This window comes from Trifolium pratense, linkage group LG5, assembly GCF_020283565.1.
Source record: "Trifolium pratense cultivar HEN17-A07 linkage group LG5, ARS_RC_1.1, whole genome shotgun sequence".
Lineage (NCBI taxonomy): Eukaryota > Viridiplantae > Streptophyta > Magnoliopsida > Fabales > Fabaceae > Trifolium > Trifolium pratense.
This window is the reverse complement of record NC_060063.1, coordinates 41,693,227-41,714,239: the sequence shown is the minus strand read 5'-3', so window position 1 is coordinate 41,714,239 and position 21,013 is coordinate 41,693,227. Positions and strand designations below refer to the sequence as shown.

General features: G+C 32.7%; 3 protein-coding genes and 1 non-coding gene across 6 annotated transcripts; 1 reads left to right on the top strand and 3 right to left on the bottom strand.

The window, feature by feature from the left end:
• The first annotated feature begins 5,331 nt into the window (after positions 1–5,331).
• Positions 5,332–7,462, top strand: LOC123885725 (probable F-box protein At2g36090). 2 transcript variants are annotated; one of them, XM_045935039.1, is made up of 3 exons: positions 5,332–5,472; positions 5,553–6,729; positions 7,236–7,462. In XM_045935039.1, the coding sequence occupies exons 2-3, from the start codon at positions 5,793–5,795 to the stop codon at positions 7,343–7,345; spliced, it is 1,047 nt and encodes a 348-aa protein (XP_045790995.1). In that variant the 5' UTR covers positions 5,332–5,472; positions 5,553–5,792; the 3' UTR covers positions 7,346–7,462. The 2 variants fall into 2 exon arrangements, with proteins under 2 accessions (XP_045790995.1, XP_045790996.1); XM_045935040.1 differs by having other exon boundaries at positions 5,332–6,729.
• A 2,483-nt stretch (positions 7,463–9,945) lies between these two features.
• LOC123884928 (trihelix transcription factor ASIL2-like) lies at positions 9,946–11,798 on the bottom strand. Its single transcript, XM_045934152.1, has one exon. It carries the CDS (start codon positions 11,329–11,331, stop codon positions 10,201–10,203), a length of 1,131 nt encoding a protein of 376 aa, XP_045790108.1. The 5' UTR covers positions 11,332–11,798; the 3' UTR covers positions 9,946–10,200.
• Positions 11,799–14,656: 2,858 nt separating this feature from the next.
• Positions 14,657–14,729, bottom strand: TRNAA-UGC. Its single transcript has one exon. It is a non-coding gene; the product is annotated as a tRNA-Ala (tRNA).
• A 1,735-nt stretch (positions 14,730–16,464) lies between these two features.
• Positions 16,465–18,875, bottom strand: LOC123885008 (dormancy-associated protein homolog 4-like). Of its 2 annotated transcripts, none has more exons than XM_045934240.1 (3): positions 18,470–18,875; positions 17,042–17,141; positions 16,465–16,906 (listed from the first exon to the last, which is right to left on the bottom strand). In XM_045934240.1, the coding sequence occupies exons 1-3, from the start codon at positions 18,738–18,740 to the stop codon at positions 16,876–16,878; spliced, it is 402 nt and encodes a 133-aa protein (XP_045790196.1). In that variant the 5' UTR covers positions 18,741–18,875; the 3' UTR covers positions 16,465–16,875. The 2 variants fall into 2 exon arrangements, with proteins under 2 accessions (XP_045790196.1, XP_045790197.1); XM_045934241.1 differs by having other exon boundaries at positions 17,061–17,141.
• Between the last annotated feature and the right edge of the window lie 2,138 nt (positions 18,876–21,013).

Below are 21,013 nucleotides of genomic sequence, written 5' to 3'. Positions count from 1 at the left end.
AAGAAAAACATAAAATCTAAATCAAATCTTCATTGTACCACGATACCATCCATCGTGGACACGATGCATACGATGGAGCGCGTGAAAAAGCCCAAATTCAGCAGAAAAATTATAGGCTTAAATGCAGTTTTACCCCCACTATTTTGAAAAATACGGAATTTTACCCCCCCTATTTTAAAATGCGGAATTTTACCCCCCCCCCTTATTTTATAATTTGTTAGATTTTGCCCCCCACCAAAATTCTGCACAAAATCTGCTTCTGAGCCTCAAGTTCAAAGCTTCGCACAGAACTCAATTTGGATCAATAATTCACAAAACTGACACTGAAACGACCGTAATCGAGTTAGCTTTCCACAGAATCAAACCCCACTAAATTTTGAGTTATAGAGAGATATTAATTACCATTTTAGTGAAGGTCTGTCCAATTACTAATTCTGCAAAAATCTACTTGTGACCTTCAAATTTAACATCGTCTACCGAACGCATCGTAACTCCAAATTTGATGAAATTGAAATGCCAACAAGGGTAATTTCGTTAGCTTTCCATACATGTAAATAGTATTCAAAAATGAGCTACAGGGTGAGAGGCATGACGAAAATAACAGTAGTAGTTTCATACGATAGTTAATTTGAACATACCTTCACTAAAACGGTAATTAATCTCTCTCTGTAACTCCAAATTTAGTGGAGTTTGATTCTGTGGAAAACTAACTCGATTGCGATCGTTTCGGTACCAGTTTTGTGAATTATTGATCCAAATTGAGTTCTGTGCGAAGCTTTGACCTTGAGGCTCAAAAGCAGATTTTGTGCAGAATTTTGGTGGGGGGCAAAATCCAACAAATTATAAAATAGGGGGGGTAAAATTTCGCATTTTAAAATAGGAGAGGTAAAATTCCTCATTTTTCAAAATAGGAGGGGTAAATCTGCATTTAAGCCAAAACTATAAATAGAGCTCTCATCCTTCACAATTATTCATTGAGAAATCACTGAACAATAGTGATAGCTCAACATTTCTACAGTTGAAATCGAAACTAAGGAAAATGCTAAAAAATGTTGCTCCTATTTTTTATGTGTAGTAAATATTTTTTAAATATAAAAAAGGTTAAGTCAACAAAAATAAAAATAAAACAGGTTAATTTAAATACAAATGTTACTTTTTTTAATTGCTTAACCATTGTCTCGAGACACCGGTTAATATGATCCTTAAACTAATATAATAAGTGTGATTCTAACTAGTGTTTTTTGCACTAATTAGATAAAACAAAAGAGGGAATTTTTATATTGAAAATAATTCTTTTTTAAATATTTTGAAAATATGAATTAAACAAATTTCAATATTATTTTACTATAGTAATAATCTTTTAGATACATTAATTGCCATTTTCTAATAACAGTTATTCAATAGAAATATAATAACATTTGTCAAAATAAAAATATAATAAGATACTTCCTCCAGAGTTAATTATAGGCAAATATTTACTTTTTAGATTTATTAAATAATTGATGTATCTTTGATATAGATTATTATATATACCAGTTATTCAATAAATTTAAAAAATGAATATTTGTTGAGTATTGTCTTGTTGTTTTGGGCTTTAGTAGTGTTAGGCCCAATTTCTTGCTTGTAAACCTATATAAGGCCTTATTGTTGATTGAAATAATAAGTTGGATCTTTTTTAGCAAGCTCCAAGACCAAATATCAACATCTTATAGAGATTTTAAACACATAAATGCATTAACATTAGAGTCTAATAATAACAGAACTTAGAAACATAAAACAAAGCAAGACCAACAAATTGTTTTATTTTCAGAGACTTTTTATCAAACACATACTATGCATTATTTAATATAATAAGAATCGTGTTTCAGCTGAGATGCAAAAGCTACGAATCCTGGCTTTTGAATTACTCATGTCTGGTTGCTTAATCGCGTGGAAGAGAATCACATTTCCTTTGAGCCGAACAAGCATAAAATTCCTAGAATCACGTTTGGAAGTGTAGACTCGCGTTTGGGCTTTTCAAAAGCCAAACCAAACAGACACTAAGTATATTATTGTGAAATGTTAAATTATTATAAAATATTTTGGAGGACTTCCACCATGGTGTTAACGGTGGCTTTCGCCATAGTGGATATTTTATAAATGAAAAATGCACATAGTATGTTGTATGAGGTTAACTAGAATGGTAACAATGCAACAAATTTTATAACGAATGATAATTGAAAGGATAAAAGCGACCGGAAATCTAATGTATCTAGATACAATTATATTTGTTCGACTAGAATTCTAGATAAATTTAGTTGGACGCTATAGAACCTAACGAGTTGAACCAAACTATTCGCGAACTTTGAACAGGCCAAACTCGAGTTGGAAAAAAGTTCGTGTCAAACTCAAGTCGAGTTTTAAGCTGAATAAATTCTTAACGATTCGAGCTCTAACGAGTTCGGCTCGACTCATTTTCATCCCTACCTCCAACCAAATTTAAAATTGTTACCACTTGAACCCATTTATTATTGGTAGAATTTTTGTATTTTTTTCTCTTTACCTAGATTAATTATCAATTAAGTATCGTTTTTTATGAAATTCAGTTAAAATTGTTTACATTCATTTTTGTTTTTTGGTATAATTTTTGTTTTGTTTTTATTTCATATGAATTAAGAAATTAACTGGAGTATAAATATATGGACAATGGTTTTATTATATGGACCATGCATGGTTTTATCAACTGGAGTAATAAACAATAAACAACTAAAAAAGTACCATACTGTTTGTGTGTCGGACGAACTCTGGTACTTCTCACCCAATGTTACTATCTAAAATCCTTGCCATTAGAATTTTAAATTATAAATCCATGGCTACTGTTAGTTTTGGGTGTGGTGCACAAATTTTATCATTTGTGCATTTAACCCTTTGGTTCTGGTTTTTGGGGCTTCACTGTGTGTTGCTGCTAATGTCGTAAAAGAAAAGTTGAAACTTCTAAAAGGGACCCTCAAGCAATGTTGACAAAATTGAGAAGATTATGGAGGATTTGGAGGTATTAGGTGGAATCAGATATCAGTCGTCCAATCTATGACTAGCTACTGAAATTGTTTTGCTTAGTAAAACGGTATTTAAATTTGAACCGTTTAATCTCAAATGAATGGTCAGAATTTACTACGGTGTGAAACTGCGTTAATAATTGACAACAATAAATCTAAATCTGTAATAGATTGCGGTTAACACTAGGGATGGCAATTTGACCCATACCCAGAGGGTACCCGCAAAAATTACCCACAACGGGTAGGGTAAAAACCCGCATTTTGGGTACGGGCACGGGTATGGGTAATTACCCGCAAAAATGAACGGGTATGGGTGTGGGTACGGGTACCTTAGTACCCACCCCGCCCCATACCCGCATAATATATATTTATTTATTTTATTTATATTATTATATTATAATATATATAAATCAATTTAAAACAATACAACTCTACTAAACTATTACATATTTTTAATAAAAATGTTTATTTATAACATAATATAAAAATAATGTGAATATTTAACATAAATATGAACTTTAACATAAGGTTAGTAATAATTTTGTTTATAATTTTTATTAGTCAATATTAAAATCTTTGAAATTTTTTTAATTCTATTAAAATTATATGATATTTTATAATTGATCAATTTATTTTTAGTAAAAATGCGGATAACGGGTACGGGTATGGGTACCTAGGTACCCATAGGGTATGGGGACGGGGGCAAAAATTGTTACCCACGCGGGTATGGGGATGGGTACGAGTATTTTTTCAATCTGCGGGTATGGGGATGGGTACTACAGTACCCTACCCATACCCTACCCATTGCCATCCCTAGTTAACACAGGAACTCTTTGAAAAAATCACACAGATCAAGAAAGCACATTTAATATAGTTATTTTTATTTAATACTCTTGTAAATTTAAATTTATTCCATGTATTGTATACCCTTATTTAATTCCTCTTTATTCAACTAACTTACTTATTTTTAAATTCTCTCTCATAATAATTAAGGGCATAAGTGAAATTGAACATTTAAAATATTTGAAAATTGGTAAAAATTTCTTATAAAAAAGACCAATTTTTTTCCTCCAAAGTATTCATTTTAAAAAGGAACAAAGGGAGTATTACTTTATGGGTCTTGTTAACGAGTGCCCCCGGGGTATTCTTTAAGCATTCCATTAAAAGAAACTTTTTATTCGAAAAATTAAACACTTCAATTTCCATTGTGTTGACTTTACGCATTTCCATAAAAATTCTATAAAAAAACTTACTATTTAAGAGCTTAAAGAGTGTCCCGGAACACTATTTAGCATTTGCTTTACTTTATATATCTATTTTCATGCTATACTATAGTAGGTGTGTAACTTTTGTGTAACAAAGAGTGTGTCATCATATCATTACTCTTATTTTTTTAACAATATATTATAGATATAAAATTTTCACCGATGTTTATCGGTGATTAATCTTTATTTGAGAATTTGTAAGTATACATAGTGAATTTTTCTCTTCCAAACAATTTTTTTTCCTATACATAAGAGTTATGCATCAAATTTCTAACCACTTGCTTAAATAAGTTCAAAATCCTTACAATCTAGTCTGATTCATTGTTGATATTTTCTGGCTCTACTCTATTTGTAATAGCAAATTTTACCAGTGGATGTGGAATTTCTGGTGTTGTTGAAAGGTAACTAGCTATAGACTTGGGATACAAAATTATTAAGAAAAAAAAACTATAAAATAAAAAGATAGGCAAAATGTATTTTTCGTCCCTTTAATGTAGGTGAATTTGGATTCGTCCCGAAAAAAATTCTTATGATTTTCTCCTGAAATACTATAATTTTATGCTTTTTAATTATTTTTTTAGAGGGACCGAAACAAAAGGTAACAATATATATACATTTTTTTGTGATTCATTCATTTTTTTTCTGCAACTTTGCAACTTTCCACCGGAAGCCTAGATAGTGAAAAAGTATAGAATTGAAGGCGTGGTATTGGATGGAGAGGATGGTTGTTGCGTGACAAGGAGAAGAGCAAAGTCCCGCAAGAGAGAAAAGAGAGGCTAAAATCACGTTGTGGGAGAGACAGAGGAAGCAAAGGCAGGTGAATGAAGAATGTATCCGTTGGTGGTGGGGCTTAAGAGGTAGTCGGCGGCAGTTTACATGGAGGGAGAAATTACAATAATGAGAGATAAGGGAGAAATTCTCCTGTGATGGAATTTTTAAAGGAATGATTGTTTGGTTGGTGTGTGAAGAGTTGTGAAGGAAAATTTTTAGATTTGGTTTGGTTTTTTAGTCGCGGAGGTGAAATTAAACGCATTATTAATGTCATATACAACAACAATACATCACTTCTCTGATATTAAGCTTCAACAACAACAAATTTGTTATTGAGTTGAAGGCAATTTGCGTTTTTGATGTATGACAGTACGATTCGGATCTGATCGTTAGGCTAAGCGGTGGGTATATATAACACAGATTTTTTTTTTTACAGTGGTATAACAATAAATAATAGCTTGTATTCTGTTTGGCTTGACAGTGTACCAGTTTAATTAGATGCGGCAGGATTAATATGTATTAATAGGAAACCTGATGCTAGATTAAATCAAGGGCCAGGATCCAGCAGCAGGCACCGCAGCAGAGATCGTCGCTGCTGAGGATCCAGATCGGTGAAACATGGCAATTGTGTAAAAATTCCTCATATATCTTAATCTTAACATGAAAACCTAACCCTATATCTTAACATGAAAACTTAGCCGTCTTCTACCATCGATCAATCATGAATAATTTTAGTATGTTACCTCCGGACATCATTCTTACTCACATCCTTCCGCGCCTCGACGGCGAAACCCTAACGGCTTTATCAGCAGTCTCCTCTGAATTCTTTCACATGATCTGCAAAGACAACAACAGCAGACTATGGGTGAACGTTTGCATTTCCACGTGGCCTAGCTTGTTGTCGCATACTTGGGTAGGTTTCCATGGGATGATAATTTCAGACTTCCCCGGTGGCTGCCGTTCCTTCTTCTCCGATGCGTTCCCTTCCCTCCACCATCGTAATAATCCTCCTCCACCTCCACCACCACCAAAATTTCCATCCGTTGCAGATTTTGCGTATGTATTTGATGTTTTTTTACAGGGAGAACGAGAACGAGAACGAGAACTTTTGTGTGCAAATATTGGATCTCAAAGCATAAAGATAGGGACATGTGGAGCCACGAGATCCTTTCGTTTTGTTGACTCTTGTGACTTGTGGAATATTTTGAATTTTATTCCAGTGAAGAAAGATGGGTGTGAGGAATATTTGAAAGAAAAATTGAGGTTTAGTTGTGTGCTTATATCATCTCTATATAGTGAAATATCATCTAGGAGTACTATAAAGCATGCAGGGAGCTTGTTTCGTCCGTGTTGTAAACCTGTTTCAGTTACAACTAACAATGGATCGGTTGTGGCGGTGTACGAGACGCTGTTGCCGATGGCGGGGGTTTGGGAGTATTTTACGGAGATGGTAAAGTGTGAGGTGAAGGTGAAGTGTGAGTGGAAAAATGAAGAAGAAGATAAGTTCTATGTGAGGCGTATTAAGATTAGAATGGAGGACATGGATGGGATTGTTGTGAATGAGAATCAAGCTGCCATTATTCTTATGAATGCTATTGAAAATGGGGAGAGGAGAGGAAGAGGAAGAGGAAATGAATTTCACCTTGGCTGCACGCATGGTAATTTTTATATGTTTAGGTTTTGGTTGATGCATTATAATGTTTGGTTTTTGTGATTCCTTGTTTTTAATTTATTGTTGTTTTGTGGTTTTGAACTTTGTAAAATACTGTCCATAATCCATATTATAACAGGAGGATGATATATCAACACAAATTTGTGGACAAAAATACGACACATTCTCTCTCTTCTCTCACAGCACGCAATTCGAAACATGTAAAAAATATTAAAAAAAGCAAAAAGTGTATAAATGTTGTATATTTGTTTGATATTTGTGTTTGAATAACATTTTTGTTATAACAGAAGCAGAACAGTGATTTCATAATGTAAACCAACAGAACAAGCTAGCAGAGATACCTTAATTTACAAACAAATGTTTAACTCCTTTATTGTATTTACATTCATGCTCAAATTTTAAAATAAGAAGTGCATATATTTCTTGTGTAATATAGAGTGTGTGTTTGTTTGTGGTGTTTTTCTACATCTTTGGTTCTGGTTTTTGGTGCAGTTTATGGGCCTTCACTGTGTGTTGCTGCTAATAAAAGAAAAGTTGAAACTTCTAAAAGGGACCCTCAAGCAATGTTGATTACAAAATTGAGAAGACTGTGGAAGATTTAGAGGTAGGTGGAATCGGATCTTAGCCATCCAATCTATGATCAGCGGCTGAAATTGTTTTGCTTTGTAAAACAGTATTTAAATTTGAATCGTCTAATTTCAAATTAATGGTCAAGATTTACTACAGTGTGAGACTGCGTCAATAATTGACAACAATAAATCTAAATCTGTAATAGACTATGATAAACACTGTTTCGTTGCGGTATTTTATGATATGATGACATATTTTTTGTTACACAAAAGTTACACACAATATAATATTACTTTATACATCTATTTTCATGCTATACTATAGTATGTGTGTAACTTTTGTGTAACAAAAAATGTGTCATCATATCATTACTCTTATTTTTTTAACAATAGATTATAGATATAAAATTTTCATCAATATTTATCGGTGATTAATCTTTGTTTGAGAATTTGTAAGTATACATAGTGAATTTTTCTCTTCCAAACAATTTTTTTCTATACATAAGAGTTATGCATCAAATTTCTTACCACTTGCTTAAATAAGTTCAAAATCCTTACAATCTAGTCTGATTCATTATTTTCTGGCTCTACTCTATTTGTAATAGCAAATTAAAATTTTATCAGTGGATGTGGAATTTCTGGTGTTGTTGAAAGGTAACTAGCTATAGACTTGGGCAGGGGCGGACCCAGACATTGATTACCGATGTGGCTAAATTTTTTAGCCAGTATTAAAAAAAAATCATCGTTATCTTAATAGTTTAGTTAAACAACATATGAAATTATTATTAATACAATATGTGTATCTAAAAAAAACACCAACAAACCAACAATTCAGAAAATTTCTATTTAAAAAAAAGAAATTAACAAACTAACAAACTATATCCATAAAATTACAAAGTTTCTATTCGGAAAAAAGAAAAGACTATAACTTATTGATTATATGTGAAATCATACATATTACTATTGTTTCATACATCACAAGATTCTATCTTGGATCAAAATATATAGAACCCAAACTTTTACCGGCTTATAGTTTATTTTGATAAACTAATTCAATTAACTTATAACTTATTAATATTTATTCCAATTTTACCCATATTTTCTTACTTGAAAAAATTAAACCTATTGTTTTATGTCATTTCATATTTATATGCCACAATAGTTAAAGTTAAAGTTGACTATTATACAATTAAAGTATATAACTCTTTTTTTTGGTTTACAATGAGCTAGGGATCGAACCCAAAACTTATAGCGTACTACCCAAATCTCTTATCACTAGATCAAACCTAGTGGCTTATTAAAGTATATAACTTAAAATAATACACTATGTATGACCAAAAAGTTGAATACTATAAACTAATATTTGCACTAATATTTAAACTAATATGTATCGAGAGACTTACGGTCATTAATAATAAACTCTAAACTAGTATTTGTACGAATATGTATACAGAATAATTTAAAATTATTTATAAAATTATTTTTAAAAAAAAAAAAAAATATTTGGGCTGGGCTGGTGTGGCTATAGCCACACCAAGCCTCACACAGGTCCGTCCCTGGACTTGGGGCACAAAATTATTAAGAATAAAAAAAAAAACTATAAAATAAAAAGATAGGCAAAATGCATTTTTCGTTCTGTAATGTAGGTGAAATTGGACTCGTTCCGAAAAAAATTCTTATAATTTTCTCCTATAATACTATATTTTTATGCTTTTTAATTATTATTTTTATAGGGACTGAAACAAAAGGTAAAATATACATTATTTTGTGATTCATTCATTTTTTTTCCTGCAACTTTCCACCGGAAGCCTAACTAGGATAGTGAAAAAGTAGAGAATTGAAGGCGTGGTATTGAATGGAGAGGGTGGTTGTTGCGTGACAAGGAGAAGAGCAAAGTCCTGCAAGAGAGAAAAGAGAGGCTAAAATCATGTTGTGGGAGAGACAGAGGAAGCAAAGGCAGGTGAATGAAGAATGTATGCGTTGGTGGTGGGGCTTAAGAGGTAGTCGGCGGCAGTTTACATGGAGGGAGAAATTACAATAATGAGAGATAAGGGACAAATTCTCCAGTGATGGAATTTTTGAAGGAATGATTGTTTGGTTGATGTGTGAAGAGTTGTAAAGGAAAAATTTTAGATTTTGTGATTTGGTTTGGTTTTTTAGTTGGGGAGGTGAGTTTTCTTGAATAGGATAGGCACCCATTCTTGTGAAGCATGCTTGATTTTGTTTTGTTTTCTTTAATGATTTTTTATGATAATCAACACCAGACATGTTACTTTGTGTGGTGTTTCTGACTTCTGAGAACTTCGATCGCATCAGAATCATTCACTTACCTTAATTATATGCAGAGCCAATTTCATCATTCAACTAACTCACTCTAGATTTCCCTGCATACTGACGCCTCAAAATAGCAAAATGTGATATGACATTACATGATAGACAACATCCTTAAATATTCAAATGTTGTAGATATATTCAGTATTTTAAGAATGTCACGTCTAAACCTTCCATAACAGTAACTAAATCAATGCTCCAAGATCGTAAGCCCAACTTTCAAGATACTATAGGAAATTCAATATGTGCTAAATTAGTAGTATCTATAAGTTTGCATATCTAATATGTACATTGTATCAAAGTAGAGCCTATCAACAATTATATGATTCATGATACAATAATAACAATTCAGAATGGTGTTACATTGATATATTGAGATTAAATTATTTAACACACTTGTTTTATTTGGCAACAACATCCCACTAAGTTAACTATAACAATTAATGCACATATAAATCTTAATCCATAATAACTAAACACAACAACAACATACACTAGTCTTCACACAAAGACTAATTGGGGAATTTGAATCTAACCTTAACCTAATTATCACTCACTCATTCACTGTCACTATTATTGTTATGGTTATTGTTGTTCATGTTGTTTTTTTCATTGTTGTTGTGATGATGATTGCTTGTGTTACCAATGCCATTAACATTTTTTCTTCCAAGCTTAAGCTGTGAAATCTCTACCTGTGTTTTCATGAAAAACTGCATTCTCTGCAACTCCAAATCCTTAGCAAACTTCATCCTCTGCTTCTCCATCTCCACCACCTGCTGCAACTTCGATGTCTCCGCTTGTTCATAAGCCTCTCCGAATTTCACAATTGCTTGAGTCAATTCCCTCACACCACTTCCCCAACCTTTCTTTCTTCCTTCTGTTCCTTTAGCAGCATTCGAATTCATCACCTTCGCTCTCTTCCTCTCCTGACTATCCGGTGGTGGTAAACTGTCACTTGACACCGGCGATAATGCTTCTCTTTCCGATGAATTATCGGAATCCACAGCCACAACTCGCGGCCGAAGTTGAACCTTCTGGTAATTCAACTGCGGCTGTACTTGTGGCTGTGGTTTTTTATTTTTCTTTTGAGAATTGAACTGATTAGCACCACCACCGGCATGAAGACCGACCGGAATTCCTAACGGAACTTTTTGCGGTGGTAAATTACTGTTACCGGCAGATGTGCTACCGGTGATCTTGGCGGTTGGTCCAATCAACTGATCTAATCGGTCATAAAACGGCCAATTACTGGTTGTGACGCCACCTCCGGCGGCGATCTTAGCTTTCTCCGATTTATACTTCTTCTTAACTGTATCGATCCGATTTTTGCACTGAATATCGGTTTTCGGCACTTTCATATAATCTTCTCTTCCGTTAACGATCTCCGCCACCTCTTTCCAATGCTTTTGCTTCAGATTTCCTCTGCTCAATTCCATATACCTCTCTCCCCACGCTTCGATCAAAACCGCCGTTGCGCCTTCGCTCCAACAATCCTCTCTCCCTCCACCGTTGTTTCCTCTTACCTGATTCTGAATCGGTAGCGCTAATGCATAGCTGTTCGTCACCGGATGAGATTCCGGCGCCGGTGCCGCAACCGTCACCGAAATCCTACCAATTGCTCCCGGTGATGACACCGGAGATCCGCTCAACGGTGATGGATTGGAATGGATCTCGTCGTCGTCGTCCATAACTACTCACCGCCGATTCACCGAAAACAAAGGAGAGAGAAAGTGGTTATAGAGAGAGAGAGAGAAAGAGAGAGAAGTTAGGGTTTAAATTTATTTAACATATTTATTATTAATTTTTTGGCCGGCGAGAATGAATATACCGACGCCTTTTCGTGGTTTGTTTCGATTATTTTTGTTTTTGTATTTTAAAATTTATGAAATTGGTAACGTTTTTTGACGGAAGAGGGTGAGTTGACGGTGACCGACGACACGTGGAGAAGATAGAAAAAGGAGTGATGACGTGGAAGAATTTGATTGGTTTGGTATGAAAACTCCGTCACCGGCTCAGTTGGTATCGCCGTGTTACTTCACTTGCCTGGTTTGTTTTCACGATAAACTCTACGTTAGTTACGTTTCTATTTCCGAATTACCCATTAAAACAGATATCCGTCATATTACCAATTTACCCACATTATTCTAACACACGCTTTTGCGTCAAAAAAATCTAACACACGCTTATAATTCTTATTTAAATAAATCTCAATATATATATTTTTTAGAATGAGCTGATGATCGAATCCGGTACTTCTAACATATTACTCAAACTTCTCACTACTAGACCAAGAAAAATATTATTTGGTGGCAATAATAAAATAAAAAAACATTTGGTGTCGTATGGTACTGATAATATTTAATATTCTCTCCGGTTTCTTTTATGTTGATTGAATATTTAATGTATTTAGTTCATAGTCAATGAGATTGTAGAGTCGAGACTAATATTATGGATTGATGCATTTTAATAAAAAATCTACATTAGCTATTCAATAAATCTAAAGATTAACGGTTTTTTTTTTTATAAAAATGAGCAGATATGTATTTATTACTTCCTCCGTACTATAATATATGTCATTTTGTCACTTTTACACATATTAAGAAATGCAATTAATGATGTATGAAAAAGAGAAATTACGAGTTGATTTACAAAATTGTTCTTAATTTATTATCTGACATTGTCTTGCAGCCTAATGTTACAGATCAATGGGTGTGGCGGCCTGACCCAGGTGGTGGCTATTCAATGCAGAGTTGCTCACTTCTAGGGAGTTTCAGGATGTGGAGGCTACAACAGACTTAGTCTGGCACAAACAGGTGCCCTTAAAGGTGTTAGTGCTGGCTTGACGATTATTTTCTAATAGGTTACCGACTAAAGACAACTTGGTGCGGTGACATATCATTCCACAGTATACCTATTTTGTGTGACTGGCGCAACACTTGTTTCTCTCCTGTCCGATTTTTGCCCCCTTATGGGACTTGCTTAGAATTTGGGTTGGTATTACCTCATTCAACCCGTTTATCCTTCAAGATCAATTTATTGAGTCACTCACTCTTTTGGAGGCTCTTGCGCCCGCCGCTCATTCTTGCAGCTACTGTGGCTGAGCTGCATTTGGGTCGTGTGGCACAAACGAAATAGCAGAATCTTTAAGGCGAAGGAGTCCACCATCCATCTGCTCGACAAAGTCAAAGCTCATTCACTCTGGTGGATGAAATTCTCTAATGTAAATCACAGTGTAAATTCTCATATGGTGGTCGAGCGCCTTTGTTTGTTTGGGATTGGTTGAAATGTCTTGTTGATGTAAACGCTTGATGTTCTGCTTGACACTCCTTGTGCTATGCAGGACTTATTTTTCCTTATTAATGAAATTCACTTTTGCTTGTTCAAAAAACAATTATGGTATGAAAAAAATAAATTGAAAGAAGATAGAGAAACAAATAGTTAATAGTATAATAAAAAAATAACATTAAATACTTCATTGGTAATGTAAGAGCATCCACAATGGAGCACTTCATTTTTGAGTACTTAAATGATCCCACATAGACACATCATCAATTTATTATTTTTTTAATAATAGTACCTAATAGGTACTCAACCCCTCCAATGGGGCATTTCTTAAAAAGTTCTAAAATGGGTCCCATCAATAACTCCACATCATTAAAATTTGAAATTTAATTTAAAATAATATTGTCAAATTTTAAGAATTACATAATTAAAAAATAATTTAAAATAATTAATAAAATGATAATTTTGAGAGGAGTAGAATCCTTCAATTTGGTTTTGATTTATATGATAGGAGTATTTATTAACAGTAAAAAGAAACAAACAATGACTACCAAGTCTATATATGGTTGACATTAAATTTTTATGCCAATTTAAAAATTGTGATTTTTTTTTTGAATATATTAAATAAAGTGGGTCCCATAAAAAGAAGAGAGAGAGTTCTTATATTAGAAGTGGTACCTATTAGGTACTAAAATGTGTTGTGCTCCAATGGTAGTACTTAATAAGTACCATGAGTACCTAATAGGTACTACACCATCGGAGATGGTCTAAACAATTTATAATTTAGTACAATTTTTTTTTTTCAAAGTGACTAATAATTATTTTTTTTCTCATGGTGGTGAGTTTAGTGTCATTTTGTCTATGGACAATAAATGTAAAGAACCATTGGTAATTAATCATAGTTGTTGTTGTTTGTTAAATTGATTATACTGTAGTTTATTTTTATGGGAGGAGGGTAATATGGGAAAATGGATTGTAGGTTGAAGAGAGATGCGTAGAGGAACCGGTGATTTATGCGTTGTTTTGGTTGTACATATTTGGTAGCGTGAAGTTAAGTTTATTTTTCGTGTTTAGTAAATTGTGGGCATGTCCAACCAAATTATGGGGCAGTGTGGTGTGGTGTTTGTATTCTAGTTTATCTCACGTCTCCATCTCAATGGGCATTGATTCATTCATTCATATAGAAATGGATAGACACGTATATGAATTCATACATACATCATACATACAATACAAATCTTAATTGAAATTAAATTTCCATTTGTGGCTGTGCTATCATTATTTTTGGTGGCACCTAATTTGAATCTTGATCTTAGTTATAGGAGGACCCTGAAAACATGTTTGTAGTTTGTGTCCTTTCTTCACTTCACTCTCTATTGATTAGATTGAAAACAAGAACACACATTGAGATTTGGCAAACCACATTGGTGCTGGTGAAGCTGCAGCAGCAAATAATGATTTGAACAAAATTGGTAAGCCAAAGAAGGGGGTTTGAGTGACGGTGAGAAAGACATAAATTTATGAAAGACAAGGACATGGTTGCAAATATTGTTAGAGGGTACTCCACCTTAAATAATGTGGTTCTAAATCAAATTAATTACCCTTTTGGTTTGTCCTACTAGTACTACTAATCGCAAGTTCCACATAAAACATGTCATTGTGTGCGTATTATTATGAGATAAATCCCACAAGGCAAGGAAAATAGAAAACAAAAAAATATATGGATAAAAATGGAGATGCGGGGTATCGAACCCCGTACCTCTCGCATGCAAAGCGAGCGCTCTACCATGTGAGCTACATCCCCATCGTGTTGTTTTGATGTTTAGTTATATATATAACGGTTTTAGTTTAAATTGAATATGTATGTTCTTTGTAATTAGATTATATTGTGTTAAAAGTTCTTGCTTCTGAGAGGTGAGAGCCATATTCTTGTGCATGTATAGTTATATCTTCTCTCAAATCAAAATCAATTCTTTGGTCCATCAGTGGTTCACACAATTTGTTTTAATTTACACATGCAAGGGATGTTAATGTTTGGTGGGCTAAAGCTTTGTGAATAAGGTCCAACAACAAAAATCATGATCACTCTCTAGATATTTCTAAAGTTGTAATTTAATTAGTACTACTATTTAATAACTTAATAAGTACATTTTATAGTATGATAGAAAATATACAAAAACAACCATGCCTTATCTCAATGAGAGTATTGCCTTCTTTAATTAAGCAAGTAGAATTCATGATGAGTTTGGTGGAAGAGAAATTTTACATTTGCCAACCTAGGCCAGTTGCAAGTTTCAGTCACACAACATAGCTTTCTCCACTTTCCTTAAATTTTTCACAAAAAGAATATCATAGAATGCTTAGTTTCTACTAATGGATTCTTATCTTCACATTTACTTCATAAGTGATTTTTCTTTAGATTCATGTAATTGAAATGAATAGCTATTTGAATTGATTTCCTAAGGTCATACATTTTTTTAGTTAAAAAGCTGCTAAAAATTTCAGTTTTAAGGTGAATAAGTGAGATGTTCAGGGTTCGAACTCCGACCCCTATATATATAATGTGATGTCCCTATCAACTGAGATAAGCTCACCGGGACTAAGGTCATAAATTTTCTTATAATGGTTATCTTTTTTAATCTTGTCTAGCTTGACATTTTGAGATCTATTGCAAATGTATTTTGTTAATTGTCTGATCGTCTAGGATATGATAAGATAAACTCTCGGCAACCTTTCATAAAAATTGAAGAGTTTGTCTGCGTTGATGCTGCAATAAACAATTCTATTAATAAGATTTCATAATTATCGAATCAAACGTAAAAAATATTGAGATTAGAGTCAATAAATACACTCAACCTTGAAATTTCTAATAAAATGAGCATTTGTTGGGATCCAAATTGAAAGACAAAATATGGAGGAATACCCTAGAATACAAACCAAATGCATTGTAGCATAAAGCACTACTAAGTACTAAGCAAAAGAGGTTTAACAACAATAGACAGGGCCGTCTCCGAGTATTTAGAGGTCCCGGGCCAATGATAAAAATGAACCCCTTATAAAAATATTGTTTTTTTTTTTAAAAAAAAATAGTGATTGTATTTGTAGGAAAAAAAAACAATTTTTAAAATAGTTTGTCCGTAAAAAAAAGAGTTTATGTGATGTATTGTATGAATTGATATATATTATTAAAATGACACAAGGAAATTTTTTTTTTTTTATGTATACACAATTCAATAGTTGTTTAAAATTTAAAGGCTTAATTAGTAAGATGATCCCTTAAAGACATTTTTTGTTTCACATCGCTGGTTGGAATCGAACACATACCTCACCGGCCTACAATGACTTAGGAACGAAACATAAACCACTGCGCTGAATCACATTTCTTGTTACATCTTCTCCATAACAAATACTTGTCCTAAAATCTAAATGTTAGGCTTGAAAATAAAATAAAATTGAGGCCCCAAAAATGTTAAGGCCCTGGACTGAGGGCCTGGTTGGCTGGTTGCCCTGGCTCAAAACCGAGCCTCTGACAACAGAAATATAATAAATTCTAGCTTCATTGAGTTCCACATAGGTTTCAGAGTACATAATCCATATTTACAATAGTCAACAACCAAAATCTCAGAAAATGAGAATAAAAAAATTAAAAAATCAAAACAATATATACAAATACACACTTGGTAACTTCCTTCTACTCCTTTACACCCTCAGAATCTCATGAAGCACTGGCTTAATAATAAGCTGCACATGAGTCATGACTCTGCATCATCTGAGCCATTAGGTACTCATATTTTATATAGTAATATACAATATATACAATATTTAATATACATATTAATACATATTAATTAGAAAAGCAATGTGATTCCCCTTTGAAATTATAGAATCAATGTTATATATCTGCCGAATGATGATGTTCAATTCAAAACATCTTACTTCCTCTCTCTCAATCAACAGCGATCCCAAGCATTCATAATCACCCTGCAAGCAAGCCATAAAACAATAAGAAAACTTAGACAAAAAATTGGGCATGAAAAATTTAATGAAGGTCACATATATATATATATGAGTAATTGTCATGGTAGAGTTAAAAACAAAAAATGGAAAATAGATAACCAATCGGAAATAGTCGGACTTCGATGATCGGAGCTGTCCAGCGGATCCATTGGAAATTTTCTCCTTGTGAATTTCTTAAAATCACCGCCCGGTGCCTCCGCTGCAAAATAAAAATTGTAAATATAGGAGTTTAATAAATTACGTAAATTCATCTGGGACTCAAATAAGAATAACAGAAAATACATATCTAATTTATATTAGATTTAATTCATTTGCACTGTTCAACAAAAAATTTATGTACATGATCAGTGTAAATAATTTTTATATTGTCAATCAAAAGTAATCGTCAAAATTATTAAAAATATTTGACAAGCAAGAAATCGTAAAGAGCACAATTTATGTAAAAGTGTATATATGTGAATTTTTTTAAACTAACCCCTTAAATCCCCAATACAGGAAGAGTAAAAATTGAGTGTGTTCATCCACCAAACTACTTGGAAAAAAAAAATCATATAAATTCCTCCCATTCTCTCTACTTTCATAAGTCAAATAGTACTATTTAAAAATTAAACTTTAACCTTAATGGGTTTTTTTTACAAAAAATACTTGATCCAAGAATATAACAAAAACGAGAAAAAGAAAATTTGGGCTCTAATTTCAAATATCAAGGACTTTTTATTTATTTTTTTTGTAAAAAATAAACAAACAAGGTTTTAGAAGTTTTTGTCTTGATTCATTGAAATTATTCACAATGCTTCCTAATATCAAGTGACTAGCAATTATAATTTAACTTTGAGTATTATATTTGAATAATTTCATTTTTGATTCTTTTTGAAACAAAAGGATGAATAAGTAATTTTCTTCTAAATGTTGTAAATTAAGGAACAAAATAAAGGTTTAAGGTTCAATATATTTCCTTCCCTTGTCATTTTCCCAGTCTTAAAAACTAGTACAAACATATGAAGCAACACACAACATTAACACCAACAATAATTTAGAAAAATGACATAATTGAACAAAATCATATATGTCGATGTTGTGTTGGACACCAACACACCACAGAAACACAGATCCGAATTTTGTCCACTCACTGACCATATAAAGTTGCGCAATCACGATTTTCTAACCGTTCGATTTCGACCAGACAACCAAAATCTAACATGACTATATCTTATGACTTACATAGAATTTATTTCCTAGGTATACACATAATCTAAAGATTTTTCCGTAGTTCATTTGGTACAAACCAAAAACATAAAAAGGTGATAACACACAAAAAAACATGAATTAGAGATTTTGTGTAACCACTAACTGCATGTAGTCGTGCAGTCATAACTTTTGGCGAATCAAACAACCAGAAATCTATGACTGCACGACACAAAATTCAAATCCCAAAAACACACATAATCTAAAGATTTTCCTTGCTTCATTGGAATAAACTAAAAACATAAACATTGATAGAAAATGAGAGATTAAGAATATAATTACGTGTTAATGGGGTATGAGGGGTACGAGGGGTGCTAGGAGCAGAAGAACAAGGAGAAACAGGTTCCGACACGGTGCCTCTTCCGCCGTAATTAGCATTATTAGTTCTAATAATCATAATGCTACGACTAATAGGAACATCATCCTTCACCGGCGGTGACCGTGGACCGGAGGAGCTGGCAGAGAAAGAGTTATACTTTCGAAGCTTACCCAAACCTGTTTCAGGTGTGGGACCCGCCAACGTTTCGTCCCAAAGTTTGTCAAGAAATCCCATAATTATAATGTTATTACTCAAACACAAAAAAAATTAAGATTTTTTTTGAATAACAAACACAAATTAAGATTAATTACAAGATGAAAGGGACGAAACGACAGAAAAAAAATTCTTTTTTTTTTTGGGGTTTTAAGTTTTTTTTTTGGTTTGTGTTTGATGAGTGTGAGGGTTCTTATATAATAATATGAGAGAGAAGATTAAGGATTAGGATGAAGAGTTGATAAGATTAGAATTATTACTATTGATGATGGCTAATTAAGACAGCTTGTAATCTTAGATTTGGCTAATCTAGCTTTCTTTATTTGTAGCCATTAAATTGATTTACTAATTGCTATATTTATGTAAGTATCTAATTATTTTATTTGGATTTTTAGAGATCTTCTTCTATATTGGCTTCTTACTAAATTTATACATTTTTGTTTTGCATATATCTAGTAGTTGCTGAAATTAGAACTTTGTAATTTTGTTCATCACTTTAGTATGACTCATCTTTAGTCAATATTTTAAAAATGGAAATATAAAATTGCGGTAAAGATTCGAGATTAAGGAGAAACTAGGTATCCAAGCTTCTGATTTTCACGCTGAAAATTAAATCAAACTGTGAGACTGACTTGGCAAAATTGTTCCAAACACAACATGCATAGTATTTCATTTACAAGGATCGGTGTAGCTAAGGCCCTTGTATTTAGAGCTGTAAAAAGGGCCTTAAGGGGCCGGCCCTTTAAGGGGCGGACCCACTTATTCCTGATTATTAATTTTATTTAAATTTTAAACACAGTTTTTTTAGGGTGCCGATCGTGGACAGTGCTGATTGAAGAAAAAGAGAATAAGTTCACGACACTAGAAAAATTGTTTAAAATTTAAATAAAATTAATAATCAGGAATAAGTGGGTCCGCCCCTTAAAGGGCCGACCCCTTAAGGCCCTTTTTACAGCTCTACTTGTATTTGATATTTTAAGAGATTAATTTAAGGTAAAACTGAGATTTTTTATCGTACTATTTATATAATATGTCACATGTGAAATTTTGCCAAAATTTTATAATATTTCTGACTCCGCCACTATTTACGAGGGATTTTCTCTAGTACACACAAAAATCATATTATTTGGAAATTGAGAAATTGTATAAAAATTAAAAAGTCTTAATTGTACTTTTGGTCCCTTATCTTTATGGATCCAGATGAGATGATGTTAAGCGGTCAAAATCGATATGATTCATCCAATTAAAATAGGTGGTTCAAATTTAAAATAAATTTATTTATTTTTATTTAAATTGTTTAAAATTTAAATTATTTGATCTTGATCAAATGATAAATCTATTTTAAACTATAGAACAATATATATATTTCACTACATGTGATCTAAATCCCAAGTCAATTGGATAAGATCCCACAAAATCTCATCCCACCTCTACGTTACATCCTTAAACAACTCTAAGACTAAGTGCAATGGTGGGTGTTTAAAACACCCTCCACATCATCTTCTCTCTCTTCCACATAATACCTCAACACCTCATTCAACTTTTACCACTCCAATAGTTTTTGTTTTAAACACTCTACCCCACCACTTTATCTACCCCACCACTTTTTATTTTATATTCTTATTTAAATTTATATTTATGTTTTTATCATTTTACATAAAATTATAATTATCGATTAATATTAAATTACAATTATACGATAAAAATAATCGATTAAAATTAATTATCAATTATAATTAATTAAACTCCCGGTTACAATTATAATAAAAACACATAAATAACGTAATTATTACATTGTTGGGATCCATTTCACTCAAAAAAGACAATTAACTTCAAATTAAACACTAATAGAAAGGTAATAATGAGATTAAGATGATGAAAAATATGATTTTTTTTTCTGTGTCCAAATGAAATGAACCAAGTCTCTATTTATAGAGAAAAAAAAATCATGAATTTTGATATAAAAATAAAAAAATAAAAAATTAATTTGGACCGAAATAATTGAGTTTAAAGTATTAAATGGATAAAAATCCAACCGAACCAATCAGGAGACGCCACGTGGCGCCCCTTATCCAAAGCTGCCTTCTCTCTCTTTCCATTCTGCGCGCCACTCTCCCTTGTCGCGCGTGCATGCCACGCGCCTGAAGAAGACCAAATTGCAACGGGACGCGTGTCCCTGTGTGGGCCATTCTGCAGGCATTAAACTCTGTTGGAGGGTTTAATCTCCTCTCTCCTCCAACTCAATTTCAACACCTGTTTAAACACCCATTGTAGTGGTTTTGCATGTTTAAAAC

Bases quoted from the DNA above. Each gene is read 5' to 3' on its own strand.
- LOC123884928 (XM_045934152.1), bottom strand. From the start codon at position 11,331: ATGGACGACGACGACGAGATCCATTCCAATCCATCACCGTTGAGCGGA.
- LOC123885725 (XM_045935039.1), top strand. From the start codon at position 5,793: ATGAATAATTTTAGTATGTTACCTCCGGACATCATTCTTACTCACATC. The intron at 6,730-7,235 runs GTAATTTTTATA...TTTTTGGTGCAG, and splicing joins TCACCTTGGCTGCACGCATG to TTTATGGGCCTTCACTGTGT.
- LOC123885008 (XM_045934240.1), bottom strand. From the start codon at position 18,740: ATGGGATTTCTTGACAAACTTTGGGACGAAACGTTGGCGGGTCCCACA. The intron at 17,142-18,469 runs GTAATTATATTC...TTTATTTTGCAG, and splicing joins CCCTCATACCCCATTAACAC to CGGAGGCACCGGGCGGTGAT. The intron at 16,907-17,041 runs GTTATCTATTTT...GCTTGCTTGCAG, and splicing joins AGTCCGACTATTTCCGATTG to GGTGATTATGAATGCTTGGG.